Here is a 14420-nt window from a genome sequence, read left to right as displayed (position 1 = left end):
AATAAAAAAACGGGGGTAAAAAAATAAATATTATCCCTTAAACAACTTGACCTTTTTTTGGTTTTGAAATATTTCACCCACAATATCTGAATATCAAATCGGACGTCCTGTACGCTATAGTCAGTACACAAAAATGTGTTTCATACAGAGTTTTGGGAGGTTTTTACGGAAACCTGTGTACTTTTTATTAGTTTTTCGAATAATTAACTATATAATAAAACTATATATAACGAATAAAACTATATATCTCTTACAACTTTCCGAAAGCTCTTTTGATAGTTAATCAATTTGTCAGAAAAAAAATATTGGACAGATATTAACAAACATAAAATGTATAGTGCGAGGAGAAGATGATTGGGGGTGCGGTCAAAGAGAAACACAAATAAGTTCATTTACAGGTTTGTTTTATTCTTTCTTTTTTTCTTTCCCCTTTCTTTATTTTACCACCCCTTCTTTTCTCAACTTTTATCCATTTTCCTTATCCACGTTATAAGTTATTTTCACTATATTATTGGTGTTTTCGACAATTTTTTTTTCCTTTTCATTTTTTATGGTATACTTTACTTATATTTTGCCTCTTTATCAATTATTATTGTTATATATATTTTCTTCCTCTCAATTTTCTTTTTCTTTACATATTTAAATTTTTAAATTATTAATAACTAATACTTCTTTGCATTATATAACTTCATTTTTATTTCATTTCCTTAATTATGTTATTTTACCCACTTTTTCAATTACCTATGTATACATTTTATTTCCCGCTTCTCTCGTCACTTCATTTTATTAATTCTATTTTGTAAATTTATTCATTTTATGTTATTATGTTTATACCTTTTTTATTTTCTGTACTTACTGTGGTTGTTATCTTGTTCTATTTTTAGCCCCGAAGAAGGCTAGAAACTCTAGCCCAAACGTTGGCACAATAAAATAGGTTAATACAACTTATTTGTGTTTCTCTTTGACCGCACCTTCAACCATCTTCTCCTCGTATTTCATCCACGGTCAACTATCTCTCATAATTAAAAAGCGATTATAGCGATTGTATTGGACTTCGCAGTAAGAAAATATCAGATACATTGCACATTTATTGATATGATAAACAATAAATCTAAATATTAAACCATCCCGCAATACTTTTCAATGTTTTCTCATTAATTTGATTAATCCTCAAAGTTATTAGGAATTTAAATTGATCCAGTTTAGGAAATATTCCTCCATGCAAGCTAGGGGTAAATTTCTATACAGTTTTGTAAGATTACCTAAGGGATGGTTCCTAACCAGTGGCCCTCAAGTTCCTTGGTTTTGGAGGGCCAGGCACCATATGTTTTTATGCCGATTTACTGTTAACTTTATTTTATTTATTGTCTTTTCTGATTTTTTTGTGTAAGCTGAACGTTTTTAACAAGAAAATATACAATACAAGTGACCCAAAATTCACTTTAAAGCAACCTAATTTTCGAATATTTTCTGAGAGGGACTTCCCTTTGCCCCAAGACAGGAGTTAGGGTGGGATCCAGATGATTCAATATCTGGTCCCCAGACTTCAACAGATTAGGAACCACTGATCTAGAGTCATTGAAGGGCACTAAACTGTTATCATCAGTGCAACCATATCTGGACCCTTAAATTAACTGAACTTATTACCACACTTGAAGTACTGCAGATGAAGTAAAATTAGCACTAAATATCAGAACTAATAATTTATTGACATTTAATAAGTAATGTGAATTTTTTAATCTTTTAAATGTTAACAAATGGATCTTTTCTTCTTCAATCAGTGCAACAAACCATTACTGGATCCTGGCCTGCTCAAGAAGCTTCTGCCATTTCAAATATTCAGACAGCACCTTTCTAAAACCTTAGCCACACCCTAACATCCTTAATTCAACCCACCTTGAACACACTTAAGAAGAATTGAATACCCCACTCCAAATGACCCTGCCACCTAAAGCATTTCATCCTTCAAAGATATCCAACATCATCCAGAATTTACCTTTCCACAAAGGTCCTGGTTATGACCTAATTACATCCCATATTCTAAAATCTGTTCAATTCCTCGCCTACATCTACAATGCTGTACTCAGATTCACATATTTTCCTGACTTATGGAAATTATCCATAATCAAAATGATTCCCAAACGTCGGAAACTGCCAGAACACCCATCCTCCTACCGTCCTATCTCTCTGTTACCTATCATGGGCAAAATCCTTGAGAAACTCATCTTAAAACACCTGTATCCCATCCTAGATTAAAACCACATAATCCCAGTTCACCAGTTTGGATTCCGAACATCCCACTCCACTATCCAGCAATGCCATCATGTGGTTGATGTCTCGTCTACATTGGAGCGCTGAGTGCACTGCTCGGGAGTCTTTCTTGATATAGAATAGGCTTTTGATCGAGTCTGGCACCCAGGACTGCTATCTATACAAAATCCGTAAATCCCTAACCCATTATTCGTTCTTATCTCTCCGACAGGTTATTTCAAGTAAATCACAACAGCACTTATTCATCCATGTTTTCTCAGTCTGCTGGTGTACTTCAAGGTAGTATCCTTGGTCCTACCCTTCATACAGTTTTTACAGTTGACATACCAACCCATTCTAACACTATTCTCACCACGTATGCCGATGACACATGCCTGTTGTCAGTGAATAATGATCCTTCCATTGTATCCCAAACCCTCCAATACCACATCACCACCCTTGAAGAATGGTGCCAAAACTGGAGGATTAAAATAAATCCCACCAAATCACATTTACCCTTCGTCTTACCCCACAGTATCTTTTAATAATACCTCACTTATTCCTGTTGAACAGATCCGATACTTAGTACTACATCTGACAAAACAGACTGAAAAGACAGGAAATCTCGTCGATTCCAACTATTATCTTTTTTGGAAGATTATTGATTGACCGTGTGTAAAGATGAAAGGAATATGGTCCGGGTGCGGTCAAAAAAACTCAAATAGTAGAAATATACTATTTTATTGAGCCAACGTTTCGCCCCATGTTGCAGGGCTTCTTCAGGGCTATTTTGACGGCAGTCAAAACAAAAATGACCGTTGGTAATGGGCTATTACCAACGGTCCCATTACTCCATTACCAACGGTCATATTCCTTTCATATTATCTTTTTTGTGTTATGATCTCCTTTTGAGAGATTGTGACTATTGGCATCTGGTTGACTCTGTTCGTGGCTATATAAAAAGGGTTTCAATGAAGAAAAATGGGTTATTAATAACAATTTATTAAGAATTCTAATTCAATTTTACAACATTTAAATTAAGTTTTAATATTATACAAGTTGTATAAACAATCACTACTCGTCTTGTTCTTGCACTTCCTTATCATTTTTACTTCCTTTGCCTGAACCTACGGGACCGTAACGTCTCTCCCAGATCAATCTATGTTTTTGTTTAGCTAAAGCTTTTTCGGCATTTCCATAAGCACCAAGATCACCATCTATAGAAACAAATTAATTAAATATTCCAAGTTATAAAATCTATACAAATAGAGAAACAAATTGACTTAGTTTTAAATTATTATCCAGAAACAGAATTATTTCAATAGGTAAACTATTTCAACAAAAGTACTTAAAATAGACACAGTTTTTATATTAATTTGATAATATTAACATAATAATCGTCATTTACAGGTTAAAATGAAAAATAATTAAAACATAATATACAATCAAAATTAGCTCAATATTTCATTATTCCACCACAAATTCTATTTCATTAATAATGGATGATATTTTTGTTTGAATTATAACTTTTTTAATTCTAATATCAAAAGAAAAGAGGAAAGAAATAAAAAACAAAACAGAAAAATTTGATTTTTAAAATATTTTGTAATTGAATAATTTTAAATGCTCAAATTTTTTTAAACTTAAAACAATTAGTAAAAAAATTGGTTACTAAGAGAAAAAGTACAGTGAATCTTGGTAACTAACTGGTGGATCAACTAGAAGATAATAGCAGAATATTAAAAAAATTAAATTAAAGTGGGATTAGATTCAATAATTAAATGTGAACACTTCTGAATCATAAATACATTAATAATATAAAGAGATTTAGATTTAGTAGCGACCCCTATCGGAATCATCAACTGGCAGCTGTGGAAACCTATGTTAGAATATATGTTTCTCAAACCATTACCCATTTATAAAAAATAAAGACAGCATAGAAGAAAAGTATTTTTGAACTATTTCTAGAGGGCAGTCCCTGTTGTATCATTTTGATATTACATCATAAAATTTATAACAGGAACCATTTTCTGTCAAAGCACATTAAAATTTACAAAATTGAAAAAAAATTGTTTGCATCTTTATTGATTCTCCTATCCATCTGGTTTTTGGCCTCCCAAGTTGTCTCCTGCCAACTATAGTGCCATTCATTGTCACTATAGTTGGCAGGAGACAGATAGTTGGCCGTATATTAGAGCTACCTTTATCATGGGATTGTACACCTTTAGTTTAAGATTTTTGGGGATTACAGTATTCCTGACAGAGAGAAGACTTTGTGCTTGTTATACGCTGATCTGCCTTAGTATATTCATCATTTATTGATCTTATTGTGGAGCCGAGGTATTTGAAACTGTCTACTTTTGAAAACAATTTGCCATCTACGCAGACAATGTTGTTAGGATGGATTTTTCGGCTTATTTCCTCATAATTTAAAACGATCTCTTAATTTACAAACTGCTATAGACAGAATAATAGCTTGGCTGGTTTCAACCCTCTGGATTATATTACTCAAAATGGTTCCAAAAGTTGGAAAAAATTAACAAACCATATTTGAACAATCTTAATATATTATATTCTGAAGATATTATAGACAACATATATAAAAGGTCACCCTGGTGAAGGTCTGCATTTCTGTCTTTTCATTCTTCACTAGAACCCCCAAAAAACTTTTCTATGCACTATATTCTAGTACCATTGACAAATTGTGGTCACTAAAATTCAACAGAATGGAGAAACACTTCTAATATTATGACTCTATACTTAAAGAAAAATAAATAAGAATAGACATAGAAAGTAAAAAAGCTAAAAAGACAATACCTAAAGAAAAGATAACAATTTTGGAATATTCAGACAGTAGAATACAATAAACAATAACACTGCAATTAAGAAATTACTCTATGGTACATTTAATTGAAAATCAGGTTTCTTAAGATCAAAACGAATCGGAATATGTATAGTGATTAACAGGCCTTAAAACTAATAAACAACATTTAACTTGATATATGAATTTGCTTATATTTTTTGTAACTATAATAACCATAAGCTACTAAGTCTAGGAAATATTTCAGAATGAAATGAGAAAGATATTTTTAATCACAATAATTTATAAATGATAAACTTACATTTGATAAACCAATTGGTATTTGCCTCATCGTACATTTCTTTCAGCTTCAAGCAACGGGTTTTATGATCAGGAGCTTCATATGTAACACAATCTTCAAAACGTTGTCTTAGAATATTCAAAATTTCACTATCAACCATTCTAAAAAAAAAAAGAAACATTATTGGTTTAAAACAAAACTCAAATATATATAATGGGGTGTACAAAAAAAACATGACCGCATTGCAACCAAATATTTGCATTATTATTCCTTTGATATAAAATACTATTAATACTCAAAGTAGAGCTCATTGTTATCTACCAAAGCATGGATTTGTTTTCAAATTGCCCCCCTTGCAGCAACCGGAAAAGCAGTTTGACTGCGATCAAGCCGTTGCTCACGGGTATTCGGATTTTGCCAGTACACCTACTTTTCATCACAGGTGACAATCTTCCAGTAAAATCTCATACCAGAAGAGTTTTCAATAAATTTTCACAAATTTCTTTCTCTAGCTGATTGCTGAGGAATAAGTTCGTGAGAGATGTCTACTGCTCTTTTTCTCCTTCCCCATGGAGAGTAGATGGCGACTAACAGTATCTTTGGATACACCAAACTTCCTGGCAAGTTCGCGAGTACTTGAGGATGGATTTGACTCAACAGCTTCCTGCAAAACCTCATAAATATCCATTAATGGTAGCCCCCAAAGCCCTTATTTCTTTCTTTCCAACGTCGTATCCCCACTGCTAAATTTTTCAAATCAATGCCGAGCAGTGTGCAGGTGTCCTGGTCAAGGAGACCTTCCCCATTATATTTAATAATTTCACGAAGCTGTGAAATTTTTTTTTTCAGTAATGCCTTAAAATTACAAGAATTTTCTAGGATACTGTCATGTTTCTTCTTGAAAACAAATAACTAAACTGAGACTTTTTTTTTAATTGGATAAATCGGTAATTTCTTTTTATACACCCCATTAAAATATGTATTCAAATTTTAGAAAACATAATCCCATTTAGATATCACATTTGAAAAGTTCTCAGAATCACCGCTAGAGCAACGAGGTTCCCGTGCAATAATCACACATCCTTTGTGAATGAACACATGGCATGAGTGGTAGTGATGACTCTTTGTTGTTGTCTTATGCGTAGTGATTTGTGACAATGGAAAAAAACTGAGATTCGAGCGGTGATTAAGTACTCGTATAATCTCTATGAAGGGGTATCTGGCCAAACTATGAGCCAATTTTGTATAATTCGTAACATTATTAACGTATGAGATTATTCTCAACAATATTCTGATAACATATGAGAACTGAACTAACAAGGGGAGGCTAAGTGGGATCACTGATTTCAGTGTAACTGTTTTTGATGATAATGTTTGACACGTAACCGAGGGTACTACGTATAATGCATCCTAGAAGCCGAAAAAAATAAAAATATATTTTACATAATTTTTTAGATTATGATATGCAGCCTTTGCTCTACATGTATTTAATGTTTATTATATACCACTTGGTTTGTTTTGTTTTGTGTAGAATAAGAACTAAAGATTTTTTTATTGTATTAAATGAGTTTAAGTGTATTCAAAATTACTAATACTGGAAGTTATTTCCAGTAAAGTAGACAAAAACAAATTGTTAAGGAAAAAGAAAGTCAGATTCATACTTAGTTTCTTTTAAAACCCTTTAACACGAATTAAAAATTATAAATTTCTGGGCTTGAATTTTATTCTGAAAAGTCTCTCGTTCATAAAATAAATTAAGAATTCCTCACAATGTTATCCAAATCTATCGTAACTACAACTATTGGAAAGCTGAATTTCAACTCTTCCAAATCATATGAAAATATTTTAGTTTTATAACTTTTGAATAGGAGAAAATGCAGTTTCTAAACAAGAAAAAATTCTGGAACACTTTATTTTATATCTCTGTTTATAATTTATTTACGCAGGTACAGTGTGTGCCATTGTTAGCAGTTTATTTCTAGGTTTTGTAGAAATCAGTGTAATCACCTTAAAGGTATTGCAGTTTTTGTGATTTCCAAAACAGAATCGATGGCCCTGGGGGAAGGAAGTTTACAGTAAGGATAGGTAAAAAAAAACTTTTTTAGACAGTTTAGACAAACCTTACAAGAAACTTAACAGAGTTTCTACTGATGAAAAATCTGTTACAAGAGCAAAATAATAAATAAAACAAAATCTAGACTCAACTAATTCCATGATCTACAACAGATAAGGAAAGTTTTCAAAATAGTGGATAATTTTTTATTTATCTATACAACAGTTTCCATTTTTTTTTTTAGGAATAAAACATTTGAAATGATGTCTCAACTCATTTGGATACAATGGACCTCAAGGCAATTTAAAGCTGAAGAAAAAAATAGGTTTTCTAATAAAACAAAATCATAAATTCAATATTTTTGTATGTATTCAATCTTCAACAGAACAGTTTTATATCTCACAATCATGATGAATTTCTCACTTTTTTTCACTTCTTCATTTAAACTTTTGTTGAGGTATGTTCCTTATAGCTGTGATGTATTTATTAATATGATAACAAAGAGAATAGGCTGTTAGGAGAATCAAGAAGACTTGAGTACACAGAAAGTTGTGGGAGTATGCCCATACAAACCTCTGATAGAGCTTACAGAGAGTTAACCACATTTAAATCGAGCAAGGCACAATATATAATGCCAATTACTTGCTTCCAATGTTTACTTCCACATTAAATATTCAATATGGATTTTGACTATGAGTGTGAGCTGTTTATTCCTTCAAATAGAGAATAACATCCAACATGGAGTTTATGAGCCTTTGTTAACAAGATAACTCTTGGCTCATGAAAAGACTATAGTGGTTTTTCTTAGAGGTGTAAGCACCTTTTTGGTTTATTAAAGAAGTTAATACATTTTTTAAGGATACCTCTATGTGACTCTTACCTATGAAAAACTAGTGAGCACTGAGTTAAGGTTAGCAACTTTGCTAATAGCAATTATTTGTTCCAGCAACGTCACATTTAACAATTACAATTGTAATTGTAATGTACTTACTGGTTGATCCAAGCTATTGGTATAAAGAATTAATTTAACTTCATTTAACAACACAGTTCCTCCCATGAACATAAATTTAAAAAATAATAGTGATATCAAAGTTGTCGCACATGATTGCAAAACGAAAACTTTTGTTAAGGGTCCTGAACTGTTATTTTTGATATCTTTTAGACAGGGGCAACTTGCTCAGTTTAATCCTTTTTTTTTTTAAACCTTTATCTTCCCACTGCTCCATCATTCCTATAAAATTATTATGGGGCCTTCCTATCAGATATAATCTTATAGTTGTATGTTTTTAAAATATAAATTATAAAATGTATTGATAGCATGGGGGAGAAGTCGAATGAAAAGAAGCTAAGAAAATGAGGAAAAGTTATCAATCTCAATCACTAAAAAAAACAGTTGATGAAATTGTGAGCAGGATCATGCTTTGATAGTATTACCGAAATGATAATACATGTCATGACAATAAAAAATTGTTCATCAATAAAGATATTCCTTTAAACATTAATACGTTACTCATTTTATTTGAAATAATATATATATATTCATTTATAATCAAGTTAATAGAATATTTTTTAAGGTTGGTTTAAAATTGATCTATACATTTTCACCATCAATAATTACCATAAATCTAATCATATTTCTGATGAATATTAGGAACTGGAGAAATTATTACGTTACCGATCTCTCCTGAATTGTTGGTTGGCTTCAAATTTACATAGAGGATCATCTGTATAACACTCATCAATAGTAGGAACTCTCCTAAACTTCTGATGGTACCAGCTATAATCTTTTTGGTTCGGTTCGACTATTTTTTCTATAGTAAATAATTAAAGTAGAATTATTCATGATGTAACAAAATTTAACTAAATATATTTAGGAGAACAATGCTTACTTCGGAACCATACCACTGGATCCTCAACTAAACTTCCAAGAAATTGAGTAACTCTAACAAAATTATTTTCAACAGGATTATCTCCTCCCATAATCACTGAAACACACAAACATTGAGCGATTTTTCGATATTTTTTTATAACGAAAAAAAAAAAGAATGTTTTAATAAATAAAGTTAGGGTATATTCAAATATCTTACATGCCCTAAGATTAACACTGATCAGTGAAAAAAATATCAAATAGATACAAATGTCAGCTGCTTCTTTAAGCAAAGAGGTAATGCAGTTGTGATCAGCTGATGTTACAGATGATGGAAGATGTTTTGACACTTTCCCTTTGGAGTGAAATTGGAAAGATTTATAAATCAGATCTTTCTTGGTAATGAAAATATCTGAAATATTATCTGGTATGAAATAATTTTTGGAATATAAAGAGATTCGTGTTAACTAACTGAATTCTAATCACTATCAATATAAAGCTAAAATTCTTGGTTCAGAATACTTGAGAAATCGAAAACTTAGAGCAAAGTTATTATTAAAATATCAATAAGCAAATATTAGAAAGAATAACGTACACATTACTGATATACTGCCATGATATTTTTTTCACAAATTTGAAATCTCTTGAATTCAGCTTATAATAAGACATAAATTTGGATTGTTCCAAGACTACGAGGATGTGAAGTATTCGATTTGTATTCCTCATAATAAGTAATATTTGATATGAAATCTTTTAAAGGCTTCTGCAACAAATAACTAGGTATTTATTGTTCTACACTGATATACTGAATTTTCAAAGTCACAGCCACAGAACAGTTTGCCTAAATCAGATCCGCAAAATTTATAGGATGTACAGAGTTTTTTCTTAATAAAAATTACAAGAGGAATAGCTCATGAAGTAAACTAACAAAAATTTCTGTTCTACATTCTGTTTTTGTGAAATATTGTCTCATGTTGGTTACTCTTTATGTGTTAAATGGTTGGGTGCTAAGCCACCCATTACTTTACGATTAAGATTTATTTTGCTTTTCGCCAGCACGTAAACCAATTTTACGGTTTTGTATTCACTACATTGTAAAATTATCAATAATTTCACAATTTTGTCAATATTGAAGAATAAATTTTGTTCAAGCGCTGGTAGATTACTTTAATACTTTTATTAGTAGAATGCTAACTTGAACCTCTTTTTTTTTTATCTTCTACTCAAATGGACGGTTTAAACCAGACTATTTGCACTCATTGAACAAAATTATTTAAAAAACAAGAGTGGATTGAGATTTAAAGATAAATAGGAAAATTGTTCATTTTATCTTTATTTAGTATTCATGTTTGGTATGTTGAAATATTGGGAAAATAGGAAGATAGTTCGTGTAGTGGTTAACAAATTACAAAAATAGCAGAAAAAACTATTTATTAGTAATCTTTCTGCTATTTTTGTACTTTTTGACCACCACCGGGAACATATTCCTACAGTCATCACTTACAGTTAACTAACAATCTTAGTTATTATTTAAAAAAAGTTACTAAATTGGGGATGGTATCTATGTCGCTAGTCTCAGTTTAATATTGTTAAACTTATTCAACAAAATCATTTTAAGTCAGTAGTATGACTTTTCGGAATTGTCACAAGAACAACTGCACTGTTGAGAACAATTGCGTTGATATAACAGTTACAATAGTCACTGTCAAATAATATTAAAATTAAACTAATAATTTCAGTTATAAAATATTCTAAAGGTAATGAAAAATTGCATAAAACAATTTAAAATTTACTTTCCATAATATTAATGATTCAATGCACTAATTCGATTTCGGAGGTATTGAATTTATATTTAAAAACAATTATTTTAGCTACTGAATAAATTTTTAAGAGATGATAAAAGAAAAAAATTTAATTTTTTTATGAGGTAAGTTATTTACGTCAAATTGACGAAAGAACAAGTAAATTAGCATCTGAGGAATGGTTTTAATGTCGATGGCCAATGTACAATGCATATGGCTCCTGGCGTTATCGTTCTCGTTTGAACCCGATCACGCGATAGCTCTGATCGATTTTCATTTCAGTGTTGTTATTAAATGGCCGGTAAAATCGGAAAAATTTGATTTGCGGTGAATAATGTATTTTAATAGATTACTTTAAACTGGTTGATTTTTTCTTTGGTATTGAGTTACTTATTGTTTGTTATTATATTTACTACTTAAAATGGATTCTAAGAGTAAGTCAGTCAAACAGGTCTATGTACACAAAGGTAAGTGTTCACTATGTAAGCTTATTTTTAAATATTTTATTGATGTTAAAATGCTTAGCTATTGTGTTATTGAATCAAGATTAGTAAATTTTATATTTTTTCAGTTGCCAATACACTAAAAGTTGAAAGAGGACAATTCAACACAGATGGGCATTCTCAATCAGTTCTTCATTACAAAAGATTAGTTGTTCCTGCAAATATGCGATCAATTTATTGGAAATGCTATGGCTTCCCAGCATCAGATGATAATGAAATTCTCACTAGATCAAAAATTGTTTGCCTCTTATGCAAATCACAAATGACATATAATAGAAATACCACAAATTTGAGAATGCATTTGCAGAACAAACATAAAAATGAACTTGCAGCATTAGAAGTTGTTCAACCCCTTCCTAGCAGCAAAACTGGAAAGATTGACAAAAGATCTATAAAAAGACCTAGAAAAACAAAAGCAGATCAATCTGTAGTGCAAGTGTATCCAGTATCTTCTCATGATGATCAGGTTTTAATTTTAATTTTTTGTTAGTTTTAGTGGTTCAAAAATCTTTTTTTAAATTATTTAAAAATGTATTTGTTCTTTAAAGAAATGTCATAACTTCTTAAGTTCTTATGGAAGTACAGATCACATATTGCAACAGAATACTTGTAAAAAAGAAATGTCTTGATATATAATTTCCTTACATTTCACTGCTCCTATAAATTTTTTTTCTCTTTTGTACCTTTCACTATTAAAGAATCCTGTAAATGTGAGGGGCTTAAAAATACTGTGATCCATGTTTCAGTTGGATAATTTAAACCTAATATATTGCACTCCAGAAAAAAATGACTTTCGAAAATGAGGTTTTATTTATCTATTTAATTATTAAATAAATATAAATGTTTTGGATGTATTAATATCCAGTTTGCATGTTCTGATTTAGTCATTGAAGTTTTTCAGAAGTATCACTTTTCTCACCTGGGTGTGGTATGTTAGTTAATTTAGAATTACTACTTTGTTTCCCATTCCTAAGACAATCGGAATTAGATTACTTTGACTTCCTCCGTATCCTTTATATGGCCATATTCTAGTGATCTTTATTGTCAATTTTTTAGTCGTTTTATGTAGGCTGTTTTTTGGAAGGTTGATTATTCTGTTTTGATTTTTACAGGCTTCAAATGATATTGCACAGTATGTTGCTGAAATTGATGATATGAATCCATTGAGTGTAATCGTTAAAGAAGCTACATCTAATCAGGTGATTTAATGACTCTGGATGTTTTTAATATTAACAGTTTAAGATTTTAGCTATATGGCTTATTTTTTTTTAATCAATTAATGAATATTCATCAGTGTGCGTAAATCTAAAATTATAAATATATTAACTAAGTAATTATATTATAGAAAAAAGTAGAAATATAGTAGGTCTTGGTAAAATTGTCAGATTATTTTTAACTCTCCTGGCTAAATTCACTTTCTTTGTGCCTAATTAATTATTTTGGTTAAAGGTATATATTAAATTCTAGGTTTTTGTACACTAATCGAAATTTGGTAGAAATATTGTGTTTTCTTTAGAAAGCAATCGTTCGAGCCATTTTCAAGAAAATGTGAAAAATTGATTCCTTAAAGTAGTACTCGGGTTGTTCAATTTTATTGAAAAAGTTGCTGTCACATGCCAGGCATGTGTCCGTCTTAGATATGTAATCTTAGTTTTGTACAACTTTTCGTTTTTGAGCTAGGCTGGCCACATACAGTTAGATGCGCACACACAGACCATTTGTCGAGAATTTGTTATTTGGAATCAGGGGACCTCAAAAATGTATATTTCCATTGAAAACTCAAATTCGAAATTTAGCACAATCCCAATACTTTGCCTTACTATATGTTCCACGTACATATAGTTTATTATCATTACAAGTAAGTGAAAGTCTAAATTAACAAACTTGGAGGGAACCCACCTTAGAATAAGCTATATAATGTTCTACAACACAAAGTAAATATTAGTGCATAGAACTTTAAAGTTAATAGAGAAGATTAAAAATAGCTGAAATAAAGTAAGAAATTAAACTCTTTTTCAGTCATTTACTGCTGGGAGATTGACAATTTTACTGAACATACATATATACATGTACATTATGCCATAATCCAAATATTAAGTAAAGAAGGCATATAATTTATCTATATAATTAATACAATTGTGATTATTAATCCTGCTCTTGTGTGAGCATTAATCTTTTTTTTTCAAGCCTTAAAACCGACAGTTCATAATGATAATTTTTATTCAATTGGGATTGTATCTTATTGATTGAATGATTTATATTCTTGCAATCTTTGTTACAGTCTTATGCTCTGGTCGATGGTAAAGCTATTGCGGAAGCAATCGCAGAATTCATTGTTATGGACATGCAAAATCCTGAAATAGTTGAAGGAAAAGGTGATGATGCTTACATAATAATAACTTTGTTTTATAATTGGATCAGTTATTTTGTATTACATTTATTAATTTCAACAGGTTTTCAGAGGCTTGTTGGCACATTAAAATCTCCCTGTGAAATTCCAAAGAAATCATATCTGACTGATGAACTTATACCAAATATTTATGATGTTGTTAAAGAACAACTATACATGGAAATTGCATCCCTCAGTTGTTCGATATCATTAAGCGTTGAAGACTGGATTTCTTCGAGTGGAGATTACTATTCAACGATAGCATTACATTTCATTCATGTAAATATTTTTTGTTTTTTAAAAAATCATAGAATTTCAACATTAATATTGGTTAAAAGATTTAGGGGTGACAAGGAGTGAATTCATAGATGGCTAAAAGTAAGTAATAAGAATAACTCAAGAAAAAATTACACGTAAGTGGAAAAGTTGAAACATGAAAATACAAGGAAAATAAG

At 30.6% G+C, this 14420-nt stretch overlaps 3 protein-coding genes across 3 annotated transcripts in view; 2 read left to right on the top strand and 1 right to left on the bottom strand.

Annotated features, from left to right (window-relative positions):
* LOC136797213 (antifreeze protein Maxi-like) overlaps positions 1-1877 on the top strand; it is a 4431-nt gene extending 2554 nt beyond the window's left edge. The window contains exon 3 of the mRNA XM_067053167.1: positions 1782-1877. Within this exon, the coding sequence (XP_066909268.1) occupies positions 1782-1877 (96 nt within the window). The remainder of the gene's footprint in view (positions 1-1781) is intronic.
* A 1359-nt stretch (positions 1878-3236) lies between these two features.
* Positions 3237-9643, bottom strand: ND-PDSW (NADH dehydrogenase (ubiquinone) PDSW subunit). Its single transcript, XM_014415112.3, has 5 exons — positions 9492-9643; positions 9294-9389; positions 9080-9215; positions 5373-5512; positions 3237-3467 (listed from the first exon to the last, which is right to left on the bottom strand). The coding sequence occupies exons 2-5, from the start codon at positions 9382-9384 to the stop codon at positions 3325-3327; spliced, it is 510 nt and encodes a 169-aa protein (XP_014270598.1). The 5' UTR covers positions 9385-9389; positions 9492-9643; the 3' UTR covers positions 3237-3324.
* Positions 9644-11281: 1638 nt separating this feature from the next.
* The window catches only part of LOC106677285 (E3 SUMO-protein ligase ZBED1), a 12670-nt gene continuing 9531 nt past the window's right edge, over positions 11282-14420 (top strand). The window contains exons 1-5 of the mRNA XM_014415110.3: positions 11282-11540; positions 11645-12042; positions 12689-12775; positions 13858-13951; positions 14030-14244. Of these exons, the coding sequence (XP_014270596.1) occupies positions 11495-11540; positions 11645-12042; positions 12689-12775; positions 13858-13951; positions 14030-14244 (840 nt within the window). The 5' untranslated portion in view covers positions 11282-11494. The remainder of the gene's footprint in view (positions 11541-11644; positions 12043-12688; positions 12776-13857; positions 13952-14029; positions 14245-14420) is intronic.

Source organism: Halyomorpha halys, unplaced genomic scaffold (assembly GCF_000696795.3).
Source record: "Halyomorpha halys isolate HHAL.00 unplaced genomic scaffold, Hhal_1.1 Scaffold93.1, whole genome shotgun sequence".
Taxonomy (NCBI): Eukaryota; Metazoa; Arthropoda; class Insecta; order Hemiptera; family Pentatomidae; genus Halyomorpha; species Halyomorpha halys.
Note: the sequence above shows the minus strand (reverse complement) of the source record. Positions and strands in the feature narration are given on the sequence as shown.